At 45.6% G+C, this 14,438-nt stretch overlaps 1 protein-coding gene across 9 annotated transcripts in view; it reads left to right on the plus strand.

Annotated features, from left to right (window-relative positions):
• Positions 1-14,438, plus strand: part of Znf827 (zinc finger protein 827) — a 176,209-nt gene that overhangs the window by 109,408 nt on the left and 52,363 nt on the right. For all 9 annotated transcript variants that reach the window (XM_027404893.2, XM_027404894.2, XM_027404898.2 and 6 more), the window contains exon 8: positions 4,635-4,738. In XM_027404893.2, coding sequence (XP_027260694.1) covers positions 4,635-4,738 — 104 coding nt within the window. The remainder of the gene's footprint in view (positions 1-4,634; positions 4,739-14,438) is intronic.

Below are 14,438 nucleotides of genomic sequence, written 5' to 3' on the forward strand. Positions count from 1 at the left end.
CAAGCACCATTGGTAGCTGTCGGGCTTCTGCACTTCACAAGCCACTACCCTGTGCATCTGGAAGCTATAGATACAGGGCTGGCCCTTGGCACATGGCTGGCACTCTCCCAGGGTGCTTTTCCTCTAGCATGGAGAGGATATGAAGATTCATAACCAGAGTGCCCTGGATACCTTTTCCCTTTTTTTATGTTTGAGACAGGGTCTCATTCTGTAGTGCAGGCTAGCCTGGAACTTGCGGTCATTTTCCATTGTTGAGGTTACAGGCATGAGCCCCCATACTCTACTTTACTTCCCTCTTCACTGAGGGCCAGCTGAAACCAGCTTGCCTTCAGAATCAATGGGTGGGCATGGCTCAGGGGCTGTGAAGTGTTGGAAAACTGGAACACAGCTTTTAGAGAGAAACTGACTAAGGTCAGGTTTGCTTCCCTGTACTTCTCACTCAGCCTGTAAAAAACACAGCTTGCTCCTGCTTTCTAGGAACCTGTATACTGAGATGGCCTCTGCCTGCCACTCGCTCTTCTTTTCCCTCCTTCCACGTATTCTGAGAAGGAGCTGTGTGTTCCTGTTGTTTAGGGTTCCCTAGGTGTTCAGAAACTGGGAAGTGAGGAGGAGGATAGTGAAGACAGCCTGTGTGGGTTCACACTATGCCTCACCTCTAGCATGGACAGCTCATCACTTCCCTAAGAAGGCCACTCATCTGTATGATAGGGTTATAGTAAGGGTGGCTGTCCTCACACGGTCCCACGCTGGACAGTGTGAGCGTGTACGGAGTGAGTACTCAGAACTGTGCTGTGCAAACCTCCCTAAGCTATGATGGCACCACATTCTCAGTGATGAGACTCAGGCTAGAGGGATTGTTTGACAAAGGTCGCTTGATTAAGTGGCCAATATGGATGCCAACCTACCCTGGTTTAGGCTCATACTATTAAACCACTGCCAGTGTCAATGCAGAGAATTCCAGTGGTCTAGCCTGGGACTAGTGCTCTGTTAACTTCTCTTTATGGATAAACTTTACTGCCTTGACTTGCAGACATTTCTGCATTGATCCTCTGACCCGATAATACATAGATGCTCTTTTGGGTGCATTTGTGTGTTTGACACAGCACTCTTCACATGCGTGACACTCTTCATATTCTATTGCCTCCAAAGAAATTTTCTTTCTTTCTATGCAGGATAAAGCTGGGGTGAAGAGTAGAAAACTTACTTGGAAGTAGTTTTGACCCAAGGTCACTTTCTTTTTGAGTTGGTTTCCTCTGAGGGCTGCACTGCTCATTTGTAGGGACCTGCACTGTGGAAGAGGGTGGCAAGATGCTGCATATGATCTGTATGGCTGCAAAACCCAGGTGGCTCCTTCCCATGTGGAGCACCGCAGCCTGTGCCTGCTCCTCCTAGGAGTCTCGGGGTTGGTGTAAACAGCCCTGTGGTCTTCACCTGCTCTTCTTCTTAAAGCCTTCTTCCATCTGCACTGCCCGCTGCTGGCTCACAGCACTGCCACTTCCCATAAGTACGATGATGTGGACACCTGCCTGGTTTTCTCAAGCCCTCTGGGCTGTCTATGGTAGTCAGTGATTGGAACCACAATCCTGTCCTGCCTCCCCACTTCTGAAGACACTTCAGTGTGTCTCTTCTCAGATCAGCCATGCTCCCAGCACTGTGGTCCCACTCATCTCTCTCCATGTGGCTTTCTTGCAGCTCTCTACATGCTGAATGTCATCTGGCCATGTTCCTCAGGCTTCTTGGAACCCTGTGACACTACCCTCCTTCAAATCATCTGGGGCCTCCCTGAGCAGGCCAACCTCCCCCTCCAGACGGTGCCCTTCTGCATTTCCTCAGCTACCCATCCCACTAACTAGCTAGTTCTTCATGGCTGGGACATGCCTCTCATCCAGATCTGCGGTGGTCTTGATCTCCCACAAGCATGGTGGGTGTGACTCTGTTGTCCCCAGGCCCCCTGGACACAGGCACCCTCTAAGTAGCTGTCTCTGACCACAGCTGTAACAGTTACCTGTAAAAGTGGGGTCAGGGCACAGCTCTTGATGGTGTGGGTATTTCTAAACACACTTTTAAGGGCTGCTGTTGGGATCTCAGGGTCCCCAGAAGGAAGTTTCTCTATGTCCCCTGAGCCCTCAGCCAGGAGTGGTGCCACATATGTGCAATCTCAGCACCTGGGAGACAGAGGCAGGAAGATCATCCTGGGCCATGGAACAAGTTCAAGGCCAGCCTGGAGACCCTGTCTCAAAGAAAAATAAATAAACCGGGAGGTAGTGGCATGGCACACTCCTTTAATCCCAAGCACTGTAGGCAGAGGCAGGTGGATCTACAGGACTAGTTCCAGGATAGCCAAGGTGGCACAGAGAAACACATCTCAAAAAACATAAATAAATGAATAAATGAATAAATAATCAGATAAATAAATACAATCAAGGTATTTTCTACAGGCAGAGCCATGGTAACATGATGGCCTACTCAACTTTCCTTAGGCAGTGTTACTTTGTGTGTGAGCTTCAGAATTAATGCCATGGGAGTCGTGTGTGTGTGTGTGTGTGTGTGTGTGTGTGTGTGTGTGTGTGTGTGTGTGTGTGTGTGTGTGTGTGTGTGTGTGTGTTGATCGGGGGAGCCCAGAGTCTCATACATGCTCAGCAAGGACTCTACTGATGAACTTCAGCCTATCCCTGGCATCAAGAACCCTCGTGCTGCATGTCTGACCAGTAGCCTCCCTCACCCTTTAAATGCTCTTTGATCCTTAGCAGCCCTCCTCATTCGAGGCTGAACATTTTCCTAATCCCCAGAGCTAATAGGGCTTCCAAATCAGAATGGCTTTTCCTTTGTTTGTTGTAATGGCTTCTAAGAAAAGAGGGACTTCCCTTTTTGTTAAGTTGCATGGGAAAGTTGATTAAGTTGTTCTCCTTTGGGCTGCACATCCAAAAAAGTTTCCCATTTATTGAGCACTTGCTGTGTGCACTGGCACTATGGATGCTTCTGTTTGATCCTCACCCCTCCTTGGTGATGTGTGGGCACTGTTTTCCCATTTATAGAGGAGAGATGGAGGCTGAGAATTAACGCATTTGTGAATGGTCACACCACTATACTAGTGTCGCTAGTGTTTCAGTTCTAGAGTACATGCACTCAGCCAACAAGTGTTTCTGACACTTGCAGCTTTTGTGCTGGTTGATCTGAAACTGCCTTTCCTATGTCTGTGCTCTGAGTGAACCACAGTTTTGCACTTTTAAAGCTGCTTACTATTTACGATGCAAATTCAAAGCATGCTAGGCAGAGTCCCTGTGGTGTAGCCTAACAGTGAGGGTGGGGCCGACTGTACTGCTCTTTGATGTGTACTTTCCTTTAAAACAATGCTCACTTCCACATTTATCTTAATGCCATCTCCTTCACATTTATCTAATTGTTGTAACTGTAGCCTAGGGTCATACTTGGAAAGGCAGCACCAGCTGTGGGAATCTCGTGCCCTGGGATCTGTTCTTTGTTCTGCCCTTTCAGGCCACCAATCCCAGGCCCTGCTGGGAAAGAGTCCTTCTGGACTCAGGCTTCTGATATAGATTCAGGTTTATCTGACCTCCAGCTTGTATCAGGTAGCCTCAGCCCAGGGGCTTCATCTCTGGCTCCATGTCTGTCTTTGTCCCTCCAACTCCAGGGTGATAGCAGTTTCCAGTCCCTCCAACCCGGGACCAAGTTACTGCCCATGGCCTTGGTACTCTGTTCCTCTGGTTGGATTTGCTATGATACAGAAGCAGAGCATTCCATTCTCCAGGACGGACCTGGATTGGATACCGTGTAGCACCAAGTGTGACTGCAATACTTAGTTTCCCTGAGAGATTTAGACAGTGGATATGGTCACTGGTTAGAAACCCAGTGCTCTCTGTGGCAGCTGTCCTGTGTGCTGTTGGTCTTTGAGGGGTCAGGTGACAGATTATGGAACAAGCAGGCTGGGTCCATCTCCTCCTCCACTAGAGAAAACTCAGAGAAAATTCTTTCTGATTCAGAGTCAGCAGCAATCTTCACTCATGTCCAGAAAGCATGTGAGCAAGGAGAAATACATCCAACCACTGAGCTGGCCCTGGGCTTGAGTTTCACTGCCCTTTCAAAAGGGATGCTTTAGGGGCTGAAGAGAGGCTCGGCAGTTACAGATGCTTGCTGCTTTTGCAGAGTACTTGGGTTTGGTTCCCAACACCCATGTCAGATGGCTGATAACCACCTGACTTCAGCTCCACTGCATCCCGAACCCTCTTCAGGCCTCAGTATTTGCTCGCATAGGCACGCGCGCGCGCACACACACACACACACACACACAAAAAAAAAAAAAGTAAATAAATAAATAAATAAAATAAAATAAATCTTTTTTTGTAATGGTGATGTTTTATTTGTAGACCCTGGGTATAAAAAAATGCTCATGTGATGGTCATCTGAGACAACTCACCCTCTCTTCCTCGGTTACAAGCATAGACTTATTTATATTCCTTAAATGTCATTGCAAAAGCACTGCTCTATCCAGTATTTGTGTGTGTGTGTGTGTGTGTGTGTGTGTGTGTGTGTGTGTGTGTGTGTGTTTAGAGCCAGATGCACTGGGTGTCTTAAATAACTTTAATTTACTAAACCTGGCTCCTCCTCCCCTACCCCAGCCCTTTCTTTTCAGAAGACACATTTAGACAATCACCATTCACCTCCAATTCAAAAGATCTGCTGCCTGGAGAAGCCATGCTGCACGGAAGAATACCGGCTCCAGGTAAGGACACATTGTTGACTTGGCCTCCGCCGCTGGGTGCTTGCGAATGGCTTTTCTGAAATGTGTTTTCAGAAAAGCTCTCGGCTTGGGAATTGCAGCTATTCCTGTGAAGGTAGGTTTTAGAAAAGACAGAGCAATGCCTTTGAAACTGCCACAAAAATTTACTAAAATAAAATGAAGACTATGGTAACTCTTTTATCTTTGTTTTAAGATCTGATCATCCCTTCCTTGCTGTTCTATTTTGCCCATATAGTAGGTTTGTTTTTCTTTAAAATAGAGAACTCTAAGTTCAGGGAAGTTGCATGGTCGGTAAAGTGCTTGATGCACCATCATGATGACCCGAGTTTTGTCTCAACTCACACATACCCTGAGCCACGCTGCTCACCTGTAGTCTCAGGATGGCAAAGACAAGACGGCAGGCCTGTTGGGCAGCCAAATCCAAGCTTCTGCTTCACTAAAGACCCTGTGTCAGAAACTAAGGTGGAGAGCAAGTGAAGAGAACACTCAGTGTTGAGCTCTGGCCTCTGAACATGTGTGTATATACGTGTGTGTGTGTGTGTGTGTGTGTGTGTGTGTGTGTGTGTGTGTGTGTGTTGTGCACAATTGTCATGGAGCATTTGAGGACCACTTCTACCTACCCCAACTCCCCAGTACTCCATGGTCCCTGTTATGTGTTTGTCCCTAGGAGCAGAAGGGGAGACTGAGGTGCGCTCTCTCTCTCTCTCTCTCTCTCTTCCTCTCTCTCTCTCTCTCTCTCTCTCTCTCTCTCTCTCTTTCCTCTCTCTCTCTGTGCATGTGCGTGCGCATGTGCGTGCGCGTGCATGCGTGGCGTGTGCACGCATGCAGGAAGGGCTTCAAACAGGGTTTCCAGAATCAAGTCCAAGTACCTGCATACCCCAGGAGTCCTGCTTCACAGAATGTTGAGAGCTGAGTAATGAAGGTAAAATGTAGCAAAGAGTCAATGGTTTCTTCTGATGTGCTTGTGTGGGTGTCACAGTGTGTGCCAAGCAGAGGGGAAAGTCAAGCCTGTCCTTCCTTAATCTTGCAATGGCAGATCCACCTTTTACCTTCTCCCTGTCAACCAGAGTCTGGTCCCCAGCATTTTCTCTGGCTCTGTAGGTGGAGCATTTCTGCGTGGTCTCTGGAGGGAACATGCTCATGCAAGAAGACATGATGCAGTGATTGGTTCTAGCGATGGAAGGACATTCTGCTTAGTTTTCTATCTTGCTTCTCAGGCAGGGTGTCTTGGAGTTACTGTTGCTTCCTACAGTGTCATTCGAAAAGCTGTCACCCTGGTCCCCAAAATTATTGCCCTGCTGTTAAGTTGATGGACTGTGACTTTCTGATGTTAAAATAGCTGCCCAGGAATTGCCTGTCAGAGTGCTATGACCCATACAGCTAGTATCCCATGATGCATATATGTAAGCCCCATGCTGCTGGCATCACATCTGGCTTAGCTGTGTTTAAAAATTTAAAAATTGGAGGGGTTTGGAGGACTCAAACTAGTGGGTGTTTAACTATATGATGTGCATGAGGGCATTGTGTGGTGGTAGGTTTACATTACATGTTAGATAAGCTCACACTTTTAAAGCTAGCTCTTATTTGGAGGGAGATGGGGTGAATGTCATTGGGGTTTTAAACATGCAAATCAACCCTCACAAAGAATAATCAGCCTGCTGTTGAACAGAACCCTTCTGTAGGCATCAGGAAACCAAAAGATCCTTGCGTGTTCACATTTTGCCTAAGTAAATGAGGAATTTGGTTTTTGGTATGGATGGTGAAAATACTTAGGACACAGGGTTAAAATGAAAAGATTTAAAATATCAGGGGCATGCGATCATGAAGCTCTCCTCACTGAAGATAGTACTGTAAAGAGAGCCCCAGTAGCCCACTAACTGGAGAAGACCAACTTGGTTGAACCAGCATTTGCAATGAGGAGACACTGAAGGAAAACACACTTCCTTCAAGTCTGTACAAATGGCCACAGTATCCTTGTGCCAGCTCCCGGGTCCCTCCATGCATCTCTAAGAGGCACAGAAGCCTCACTAGAGGAGGGCTTGCTTTGGCTCACCATCAACTGGAGAGCCAGGTGCTAGGAGCAGCTTGGTCTGTAAGGCCTGCTGAAAAGCAGAGACAGGAACTCTCTTTTTCCTTTTTTTCCCTTTTCACTCAGTTCAACTCCCAGACTACGAGAGGCTGTTGAGTGACAATCAAGGTGGGCATCGACTTCTCAGCTAATCCTCTCTAATCTTGCCTTGATAGACACACCCAACAGTCTGCCTCACTAATACCCACAGTGTTCAAAAGTGCCTCAGCACACGAGTGAGGAGCAGAAGGCAACTTGCAGCAATTGGTTCTCTTTTACCACTGTGTGGGTTGCAGGGATCAAAGTCAGGTTGCCAAGCTTGGCAGCAAGTGCTTTTCACCATGGAGCCATCTTATTGTCTCTGGAGGGGTTTTTAGTTTTGTCAAGTTGAAAATAGGAGATAATGATCATAGCCACCAAATAGAGTTTTTAAATGAACTGCTTGTAAATGATTTATTTATTTTTATTTTGTGTGCATTGGTGTTTTGGCCAGCATGTGTACCTGTGTGAGGATGTTGGATCCTCTGGAACTTGAGTTACTGACAGTTGTGAGCTGTCATATGGGTGCTGGGAATTAAACCTGGGTCTTCTGGAAGAGCAGCCACTGCTCTTAACCACTGAACCATCTCTCCAGCCCCCGGAATGAACTACTTTTAAGTCTTCTTCCATTAGGAGAAGTCTATTTGCATATGGCAAGGACAGAGTCTGTTCGTGTATGTATTACTGAAATATCAGGTGGTGAAGTCTTGCTCTCTTGCTGCTGTCAGACACTACATAGTGGATGCATCACCTCACCATCCTGAAAACAGGGGAGCGTGAATCTCACAATACATCTGGACCCAAGGTTATCACGTAGCTATTCTCAGTTCACACTCAGGCTCACTAGGTCAGTTCTTGAAACGAAGAGACAGAAGATCCAGTTGAGCATCTTACAGGATCTAGAGTGAGTTCAGGATGTTTCTGGGAAATCCTGAATGACATTTGAGCAACAGGTTGCTGAATCACTGGGGAATGTGGGATTTAAGAAAGAAGCTAGGCACAGGGGTCTTGTGGTTCCAGTCTGGCATACTATTGAGAGCCTGGATAGAGAAAAGGGAGGAGAGGCCAAAAATGGACTTATCTGGAAGAGTGATCCACTTGGCAATCAACGGGTTGGTATAGAGACTGCAGATAGCTGCACAGAAATGGGCGCCAGGAAAGAGATAGTTGATGAGAAGGAGGGGAGGAGACACTGATGGGTAGTCAGGGATGAGGGTGGCTGTCTTTTTGGTCTGTCTTTTTAGTGCATGGTATAAAGTAACTTGTCTGTGTATCAGTGAAAACTTCACCATTCATAGAAGCCTTTTTCTAGGTCACTTAAATGCTACCATTAGAATATTTCTACTCTTTAATTCCTTAGCAAACTTATTTCCTCAGGAAATGCAAGATCAGTGTCAGCCCAGTGGATTCACTTTGATTCCCAGTGGTGAATGAGGCTCAGTGTGGCCAGTGACAATCCACAAAATCCCTGGTACATGCAGCAAACACAACAATATTTCAACAGCAGACTTTGGTATATTGTTCTAAACTGCTGTGGTTTGAACTTGAAATGCCCTTGGTGGCCTGAGTGTGTAGAAGACGGCTTGGTTCTCATCTTTGTGATCTTGGGAGGAGGGAGTCCCTTAGCAGAGAGGACCCAATGTTAGGTCAATGGAGATATGTCCCTGCAGGAGATACTAGAGCCCTGGCCCCTCCAGATTTCTCTTTGCTACTTGGCTGCAGTGAGGTGAGATAGTGCCAAACCCAAGCTCTCACCATGATGTTCTGTGCTGCCACTGACCAGAGTAATAGGGCCAAGCAAACATGGACCTCTGATAAGGTAAGCCACAATAAGCCTTTCACCCCAATAAGTTGATTTTCTCAGACGTTTTGTCACTGTGCAAGATGACTAACACATATGCATTTATTGGTAAGATAAAATCATTTTCCAAGTGCTTCCCAAGTGCTTTGCTGATATATAATGACCTCACTTGTGCAGCATATAGAAGGAAGACTGGAGCGAGACATTTTCCAGGGAAGACCTATTACAGTCAGATCTGCCTTTTTTTTTTTTTTTTTTTCCATCATCTTGCAGTGAGCAGGAGCCATTCAGGGAAAGCCTCAGCTCTGCTTGGAAACAATGTGGCACTTCAATTCTGAGTTATTATGATTTTGAAATCACAGCAGGGTTTGTTCTGTATCAAGCCAAAAACCAGAAACACAACCAGAGTGGGTGTGAAGGAAAACGTGGGTCTCCACGGGATTCGTTCTCAGTGTGTGGAGTCTCTGTGCTTCTGTTTGTTATTTCAGATGGAGTCTGGAATTAGATGATGTAAAACATTTGTAAACTCCTACCCCCATTCTTTCTCACCATAAAAAAGCAATGTTTTGTTGTTACTCACAATAAATCAATAAGAAGAGAAAGGGTAGAGAGCATTAGTGTCCCTCCAAAAAGAAGCTCATCTGAGTGGGCAGTAGGGAAATCGAGTTTCCTCGAGGACTTGGTGTGACAGTCATAACTGGGTGTTCAATTAAAAGATTGCTTTAGAAATTGTCTGCTGGCTTTGAGGAGAGGGCTGTCTCTGACCGTGGACCTGAATTCAGGTCTTCAGCATCCACGTAAAAACTGGGTGCTGTCTGTAACCCTGATTCTGCTAGAGCTTGATGGCCAGCTGGTCTAGCCAGTCAGTGAGCTCCAGGCTCAATGAGGACCGCCACCACCAACCACCACGGCTGCCACCATCTCTAAACAGATAAATAAGGTGGAGAATAATAGAGGAAGATACAAAATGCCAAATTCTGGCCTCCACACACACTTGCATACATGTGCCTCCAGGCCTGCATGCGCATGGTATTAGACACATGGTATACACATAAACAGGCTACAGTACACATCGAGCTACACAGACCAAGAAAAAAAGGAGGGAGGGAGAGATGAGGGGAAGAGCTATTTATTGATTGATTGCTTGTCCCCAGTCCAGTTCTGGATCTGTTCTCTGCTCTCTGCCCTGCCCATCGGTACCAAGTCATACGTCTCTGTGGTTTGGCTCTTACATGCACCCCAAATACCATGTGTTGAAGATTTAGTGTCCAGTTGATGGCCCTCTTGGGCGGCAGTAAGAACTTTAGGAGCTGAAGTGGCATCACATAGAAGGAGGTTAGGTCACTATAGGTGTGCCTATAGCGATGCTCTCTCTCTGTCAAACCACAGGACCAAAGTGGCAGCACAGGTAACCATGGAATTTATCTCTTAGATATTTTGTTACAGTGTAACACTTTCTGAACTCTAACTAAATGGCATACTGTGTGACAGTACCACCTAAAAGTCACCTTTGCCTGCCATGCTACTGGCTGGATCCGAGTCATTCCTTTGAGACAGTCAGTTGAAAAGATGCATTTTAAGCTGTATGTGTCATTCTGTTTGTTTCCAGACCTCACATGATTCCAAGAGAGATGGAGACAGATAGACTGAGGACAGACAGACAGAAATAGAAAGCTGCCCTGGTTTTTAGCAAAGTGTCTCCTTGGATTTTCTCTAACACAGATGATTTTTTTTATGTTCAGCCAACTCATCTCATAGACAAACGATAGAGCATGGGGTGTTGGCATGAACCTTTTTTTTTTTTAAGTTAAACAATTTTTTGATGAAGCAGATTCTTTTTGTAGAGAGATGGAAACAAATGCATATGAAGGGTGTCCTTAGTCATGTGAGGGACATGTGTCCTCTCACCAAACTGTGGGACAGCTCACTGAGATGTGGGGACTGTCCCACCATACAGATGATTAAATGTTCAAAGGGTTCACTAACTCTTTCCAGTGGTGGAGTTCCTGAGTGTCAGCACAAGAATTCACAGCCAAATGTGTAGCACAACCAGCTAGTAAACGAAGAACTTACTCCCTGGCACCCCAAATGTGTCAGCATTATACTTGATAAGGATGGTCTGCTCCCAAATCAAATGCAATCCTTCTTTAAGATATCTTGAGAAGCCTAGTGGTGGTGACACACGCCTTTAATCCCAGCACTTGGGAGGCAGAGGCAGGTGGATCTCTCTGAGTTCAAGACCAGCCTGGTCTACAAGAGCTAGTTCCAGGACAGCCTCCAAAGAGAAACCCTGTCTCAAAAAACAAAAACAAACAAACAAACAAAAAAGATATCTTGAGTAATGAGACAAGTTTTCAATAGAATTCTATTTATATACGCTTTCATCTCCATCTTTCCTACTTTCTTTCAATGCCTAGCAATGTCATAGTGATTTGAAATGTGTCTCATTTGGGACTTACATAATTACTTCATTACCATGACCACTACTGCTGCTCTCACTACTACTATTATTGCATGCTACCTGGGAGTGAGTGACCTCCAGCCTCACACATGCAAGGTGAGCGAGCATTCAATGTAACTTCCACTGCCTCTTCTGATCCATGGAGATGGCTTTCTGAAGCTGTGCCCCGCATCCCTTAATAAAGTGTGTTGCACAGAACTCTGGCAATCCTCTCAGCAGGGCAGAAGAATTCAGTATAGCTATGGTTCTTCCCAGCCTTGATTCCAGTAGAAAGAGGTAAAAAGGTCTCCAAGATCCTTCTAGATCCTGTGCAGTTCAGAGTTCTGCCATAGTCGGCAGTGCTGTGATGCTAGCTAGCCTGGTTTCTTTGTGTTTTGTAGAAGGCCCAAATGGTACTGGCCCAGGGAAGTCAGAGTCTACTGTGGGGGCTTTCTCCTGAGCTTTCTTCCCTCACTTATCTTATAAATAGGTGACTGTAGGTGTCACGTGCACACGTACAAGCCATCTGTGGAAATGTACATTCACTTCAGACCTGACAGCAAGGAAAGACAGGGACAATAGATTTGAACTTTACAACCTTTCCCTGGTTGGTTCTTGTCAACGTGACACAAGCTAGAATCGTCCTGAAAGAGGAACATCACCTGAGAAAATGTTTCCACCAGGTTGGCCTGTAGAAGAGTCTGTGGGACATTTTCTTGACTTGTGATTGATACAGGAGTGCCTAGCTAACCGTGAGTGGTGCCCTCCCTGGGAATGTGGTCTAGACTAGCACAAATAGTAAGTTGAGTTATGGATAACAAACCAATAAGCAACTCTCCTCCATGACTTCTGCTTCAGTTCCTGCGTGACTTCCCTCGATGATGGACTAGAAGAGGTAGAGTGAAATGAACCCTTTGCTCCCTACAGTCCTTTTGGTCATGGTCTTTATCATCTTTATTGCAGTAGTAGAAAGATAAGTAAGACACAACTTAATGGTTTTCAGACCATTCCTGTTTGAAGCTTGAGCTGGTGGCTTTGAATAGAGCACATGTAGGCCAATACATTCGCTTTCTGTTGTGCTGCAAATCTGTAAACTTCCACACCACATGAAGCATTTCTTTAGGTGCCTGATAGATAAGTTACTGGCTGGGAAGCTCATTATCAGAGAATTGCCATGGGTATATAAGCCATGGATTGTCTTAGTCTTACATTTCTTTTCTTTTTTTTTTTTTTTCCCGAGATAGGGTTTCTCTGTGTAGCTTTGGAGCCTATCCTGGCACTCTCTGTAGACCAGGCTGTCCTCTCTCCAGAGTGCTGGGATTAAAGCCGTGTGCACCACCAACACCCAGTCTTACATTTTTTAAGGGTGAACATTGGGGTGCTCATGGTCAGCCCAAACTATCCCTTGCCAGCTGGTTCATGTTATTGTAGGTGTACCCAGAGGAGAACTGGCAAGTCCATTCAATACCACTTGTAGAAATAGGTTTTTCATTAGTTCTTGTCAGGTTGGTATCTGAAATAACCCTTCTCAGACATGTAAGTAGTTAGACTAGTTAAATTGTTGGTCTCTATAAGGGAACAACTGTTCATCCGTGAACTAAAGTACAGCTTTGTGGGGGATGGTAAATTCTCTAAAAAGAAATTCATCTACAGTTTACTTACCTCACCTGAGGTGCCTGTAATGTGAAAGCCATAAAGCAAATGAAACTTTGGCAAACTGCAGTTATCTCCACCAGAATGGCATGAACATGTGGCCTGAGTCACCTGCTGTCAGCATTAATCATTGGCATGCTCATGTCTGTATCTGGCAGAAAATAATAGTATCCAGAAGCCCTCAATGCCTCAGATTGAGGACTTGACTTCTCAGACACAAGTGACCCTCTTAGGACTGTGGCCACTTTGGTCTTGGCCTGACACACAGTGTGCTCTGAGCAGATCAAATACATATGTACTCACACAGTATTTGGAACACTGTTTATACAACTTCAGCAGGACCTTTGGCTATCTTTCTACTTTTGCAAAGACTGTTTAGATGCCTTGAGAACGAATAGAGCTATAAAAGCTAAATTCTGGAATCTGTGTAATGGATGATGGAGAGGATTTGTTTGAAAATTCAATGTAGTGACCCTGGCTTAGGTTTGGGACTGGCTAATTCAATCTACAAGGCCTTTTTTTTTTATATACACTATGTCCTTCCAATTCCTTTGCTATCAAAAATACATATTCTCATTTCACACAATTTCTTCTCTGTGTTTATTCCTTTTCAGGGCAGCACTGCCCTCCAGTACCCACCCAGGGAGAGAGAGAGAGAGAGAGAGAGAGAGAGAGAGAGAGAGAGAGAGAGAGAGAGAGCAGGCATTCTACTCACAAAGTAAGCCATCTATTTCCATTCAAACAAATCCCTTCTGCTTTCCATTTGTAGGACAGACGGCTGCCTCACTGTCGGAAGGACACCGTGGCACAGCACAGCCCTGTTTTAGATACAGTCAGCAATGGAATAGCAGTCAAGGGCTTCCCCTTTCCACACTCCGATTCTCTCTCGTTTCCCATTTCATTTATCATCTTAGTATTTCTGTTCTCATTTATCATTCAGAAAAGGAAGGTATTGCCTCAGAGAGCAAAATGGTCGCCCTCCTTTGCTTTTGTCTGACATTAGGTTCATCATACCATACTTAGGTAATCTGTTGGGACATCCCAGACAAGGACTGTGGGGCTCCTAAACTATGCATATAATTCCCCCTACCCTATACTTTCTACATACCTCATTTCCAGAGAGAAGGAGGGGGAGGGGACCTTCCCCTCATGTAGCTGCTGCTTAGAGGGTACACCACCACTACTCACTGGACCTCACCCTATGTTTGGAAACCATTAGTTTGGGTTTCCCTTAGAAGCAGATTTTAGACAAAGATTTGAGTAAATTTTTTTTCGTATTTTAGAAGTAAAACCAGGAAACTCTATTGGGTGGGGACCCCAGCCAAGGGGTTGTGTTGACAGCCAGTAATTTAGCTTTATGAGACAGCTTAGCAATGTGGACAGCAAGAGATTAATGTTGCTGTTACTGTAGCACAGATCTTGAATGCATCCTCAAGCATCCATGTGCTGAGGCTTGGTCCCTGGCCTCTGGTGCTTTTAGGAGGCAGGGCTAGTGGAAGGAGGTTAGGTCATTGAGAACCTGACCTAGAAGGGGATATTGGTTTCCTGTGTCTGTGTCTTTGCTTCTGGCCACCTTTATGTGAGCATTCCCTCTGTTCTGTATACCCACGGTGCTGAACTGCTTTGCACAGATCCAGTGGCCAAGTGACCATGAACAGAACTTCTGAAGTTAGAATAAACT

This window comes from Cricetulus griseus, chromosome 3 (assembly GCF_003668045.3).
Source record: "Cricetulus griseus strain 17A/GY chromosome 3, alternate assembly CriGri-PICRH-1.0, whole genome shotgun sequence".
Lineage (NCBI taxonomy): Eukaryota > Metazoa > Chordata > Mammalia > Rodentia > Cricetidae > Cricetulus > Cricetulus griseus.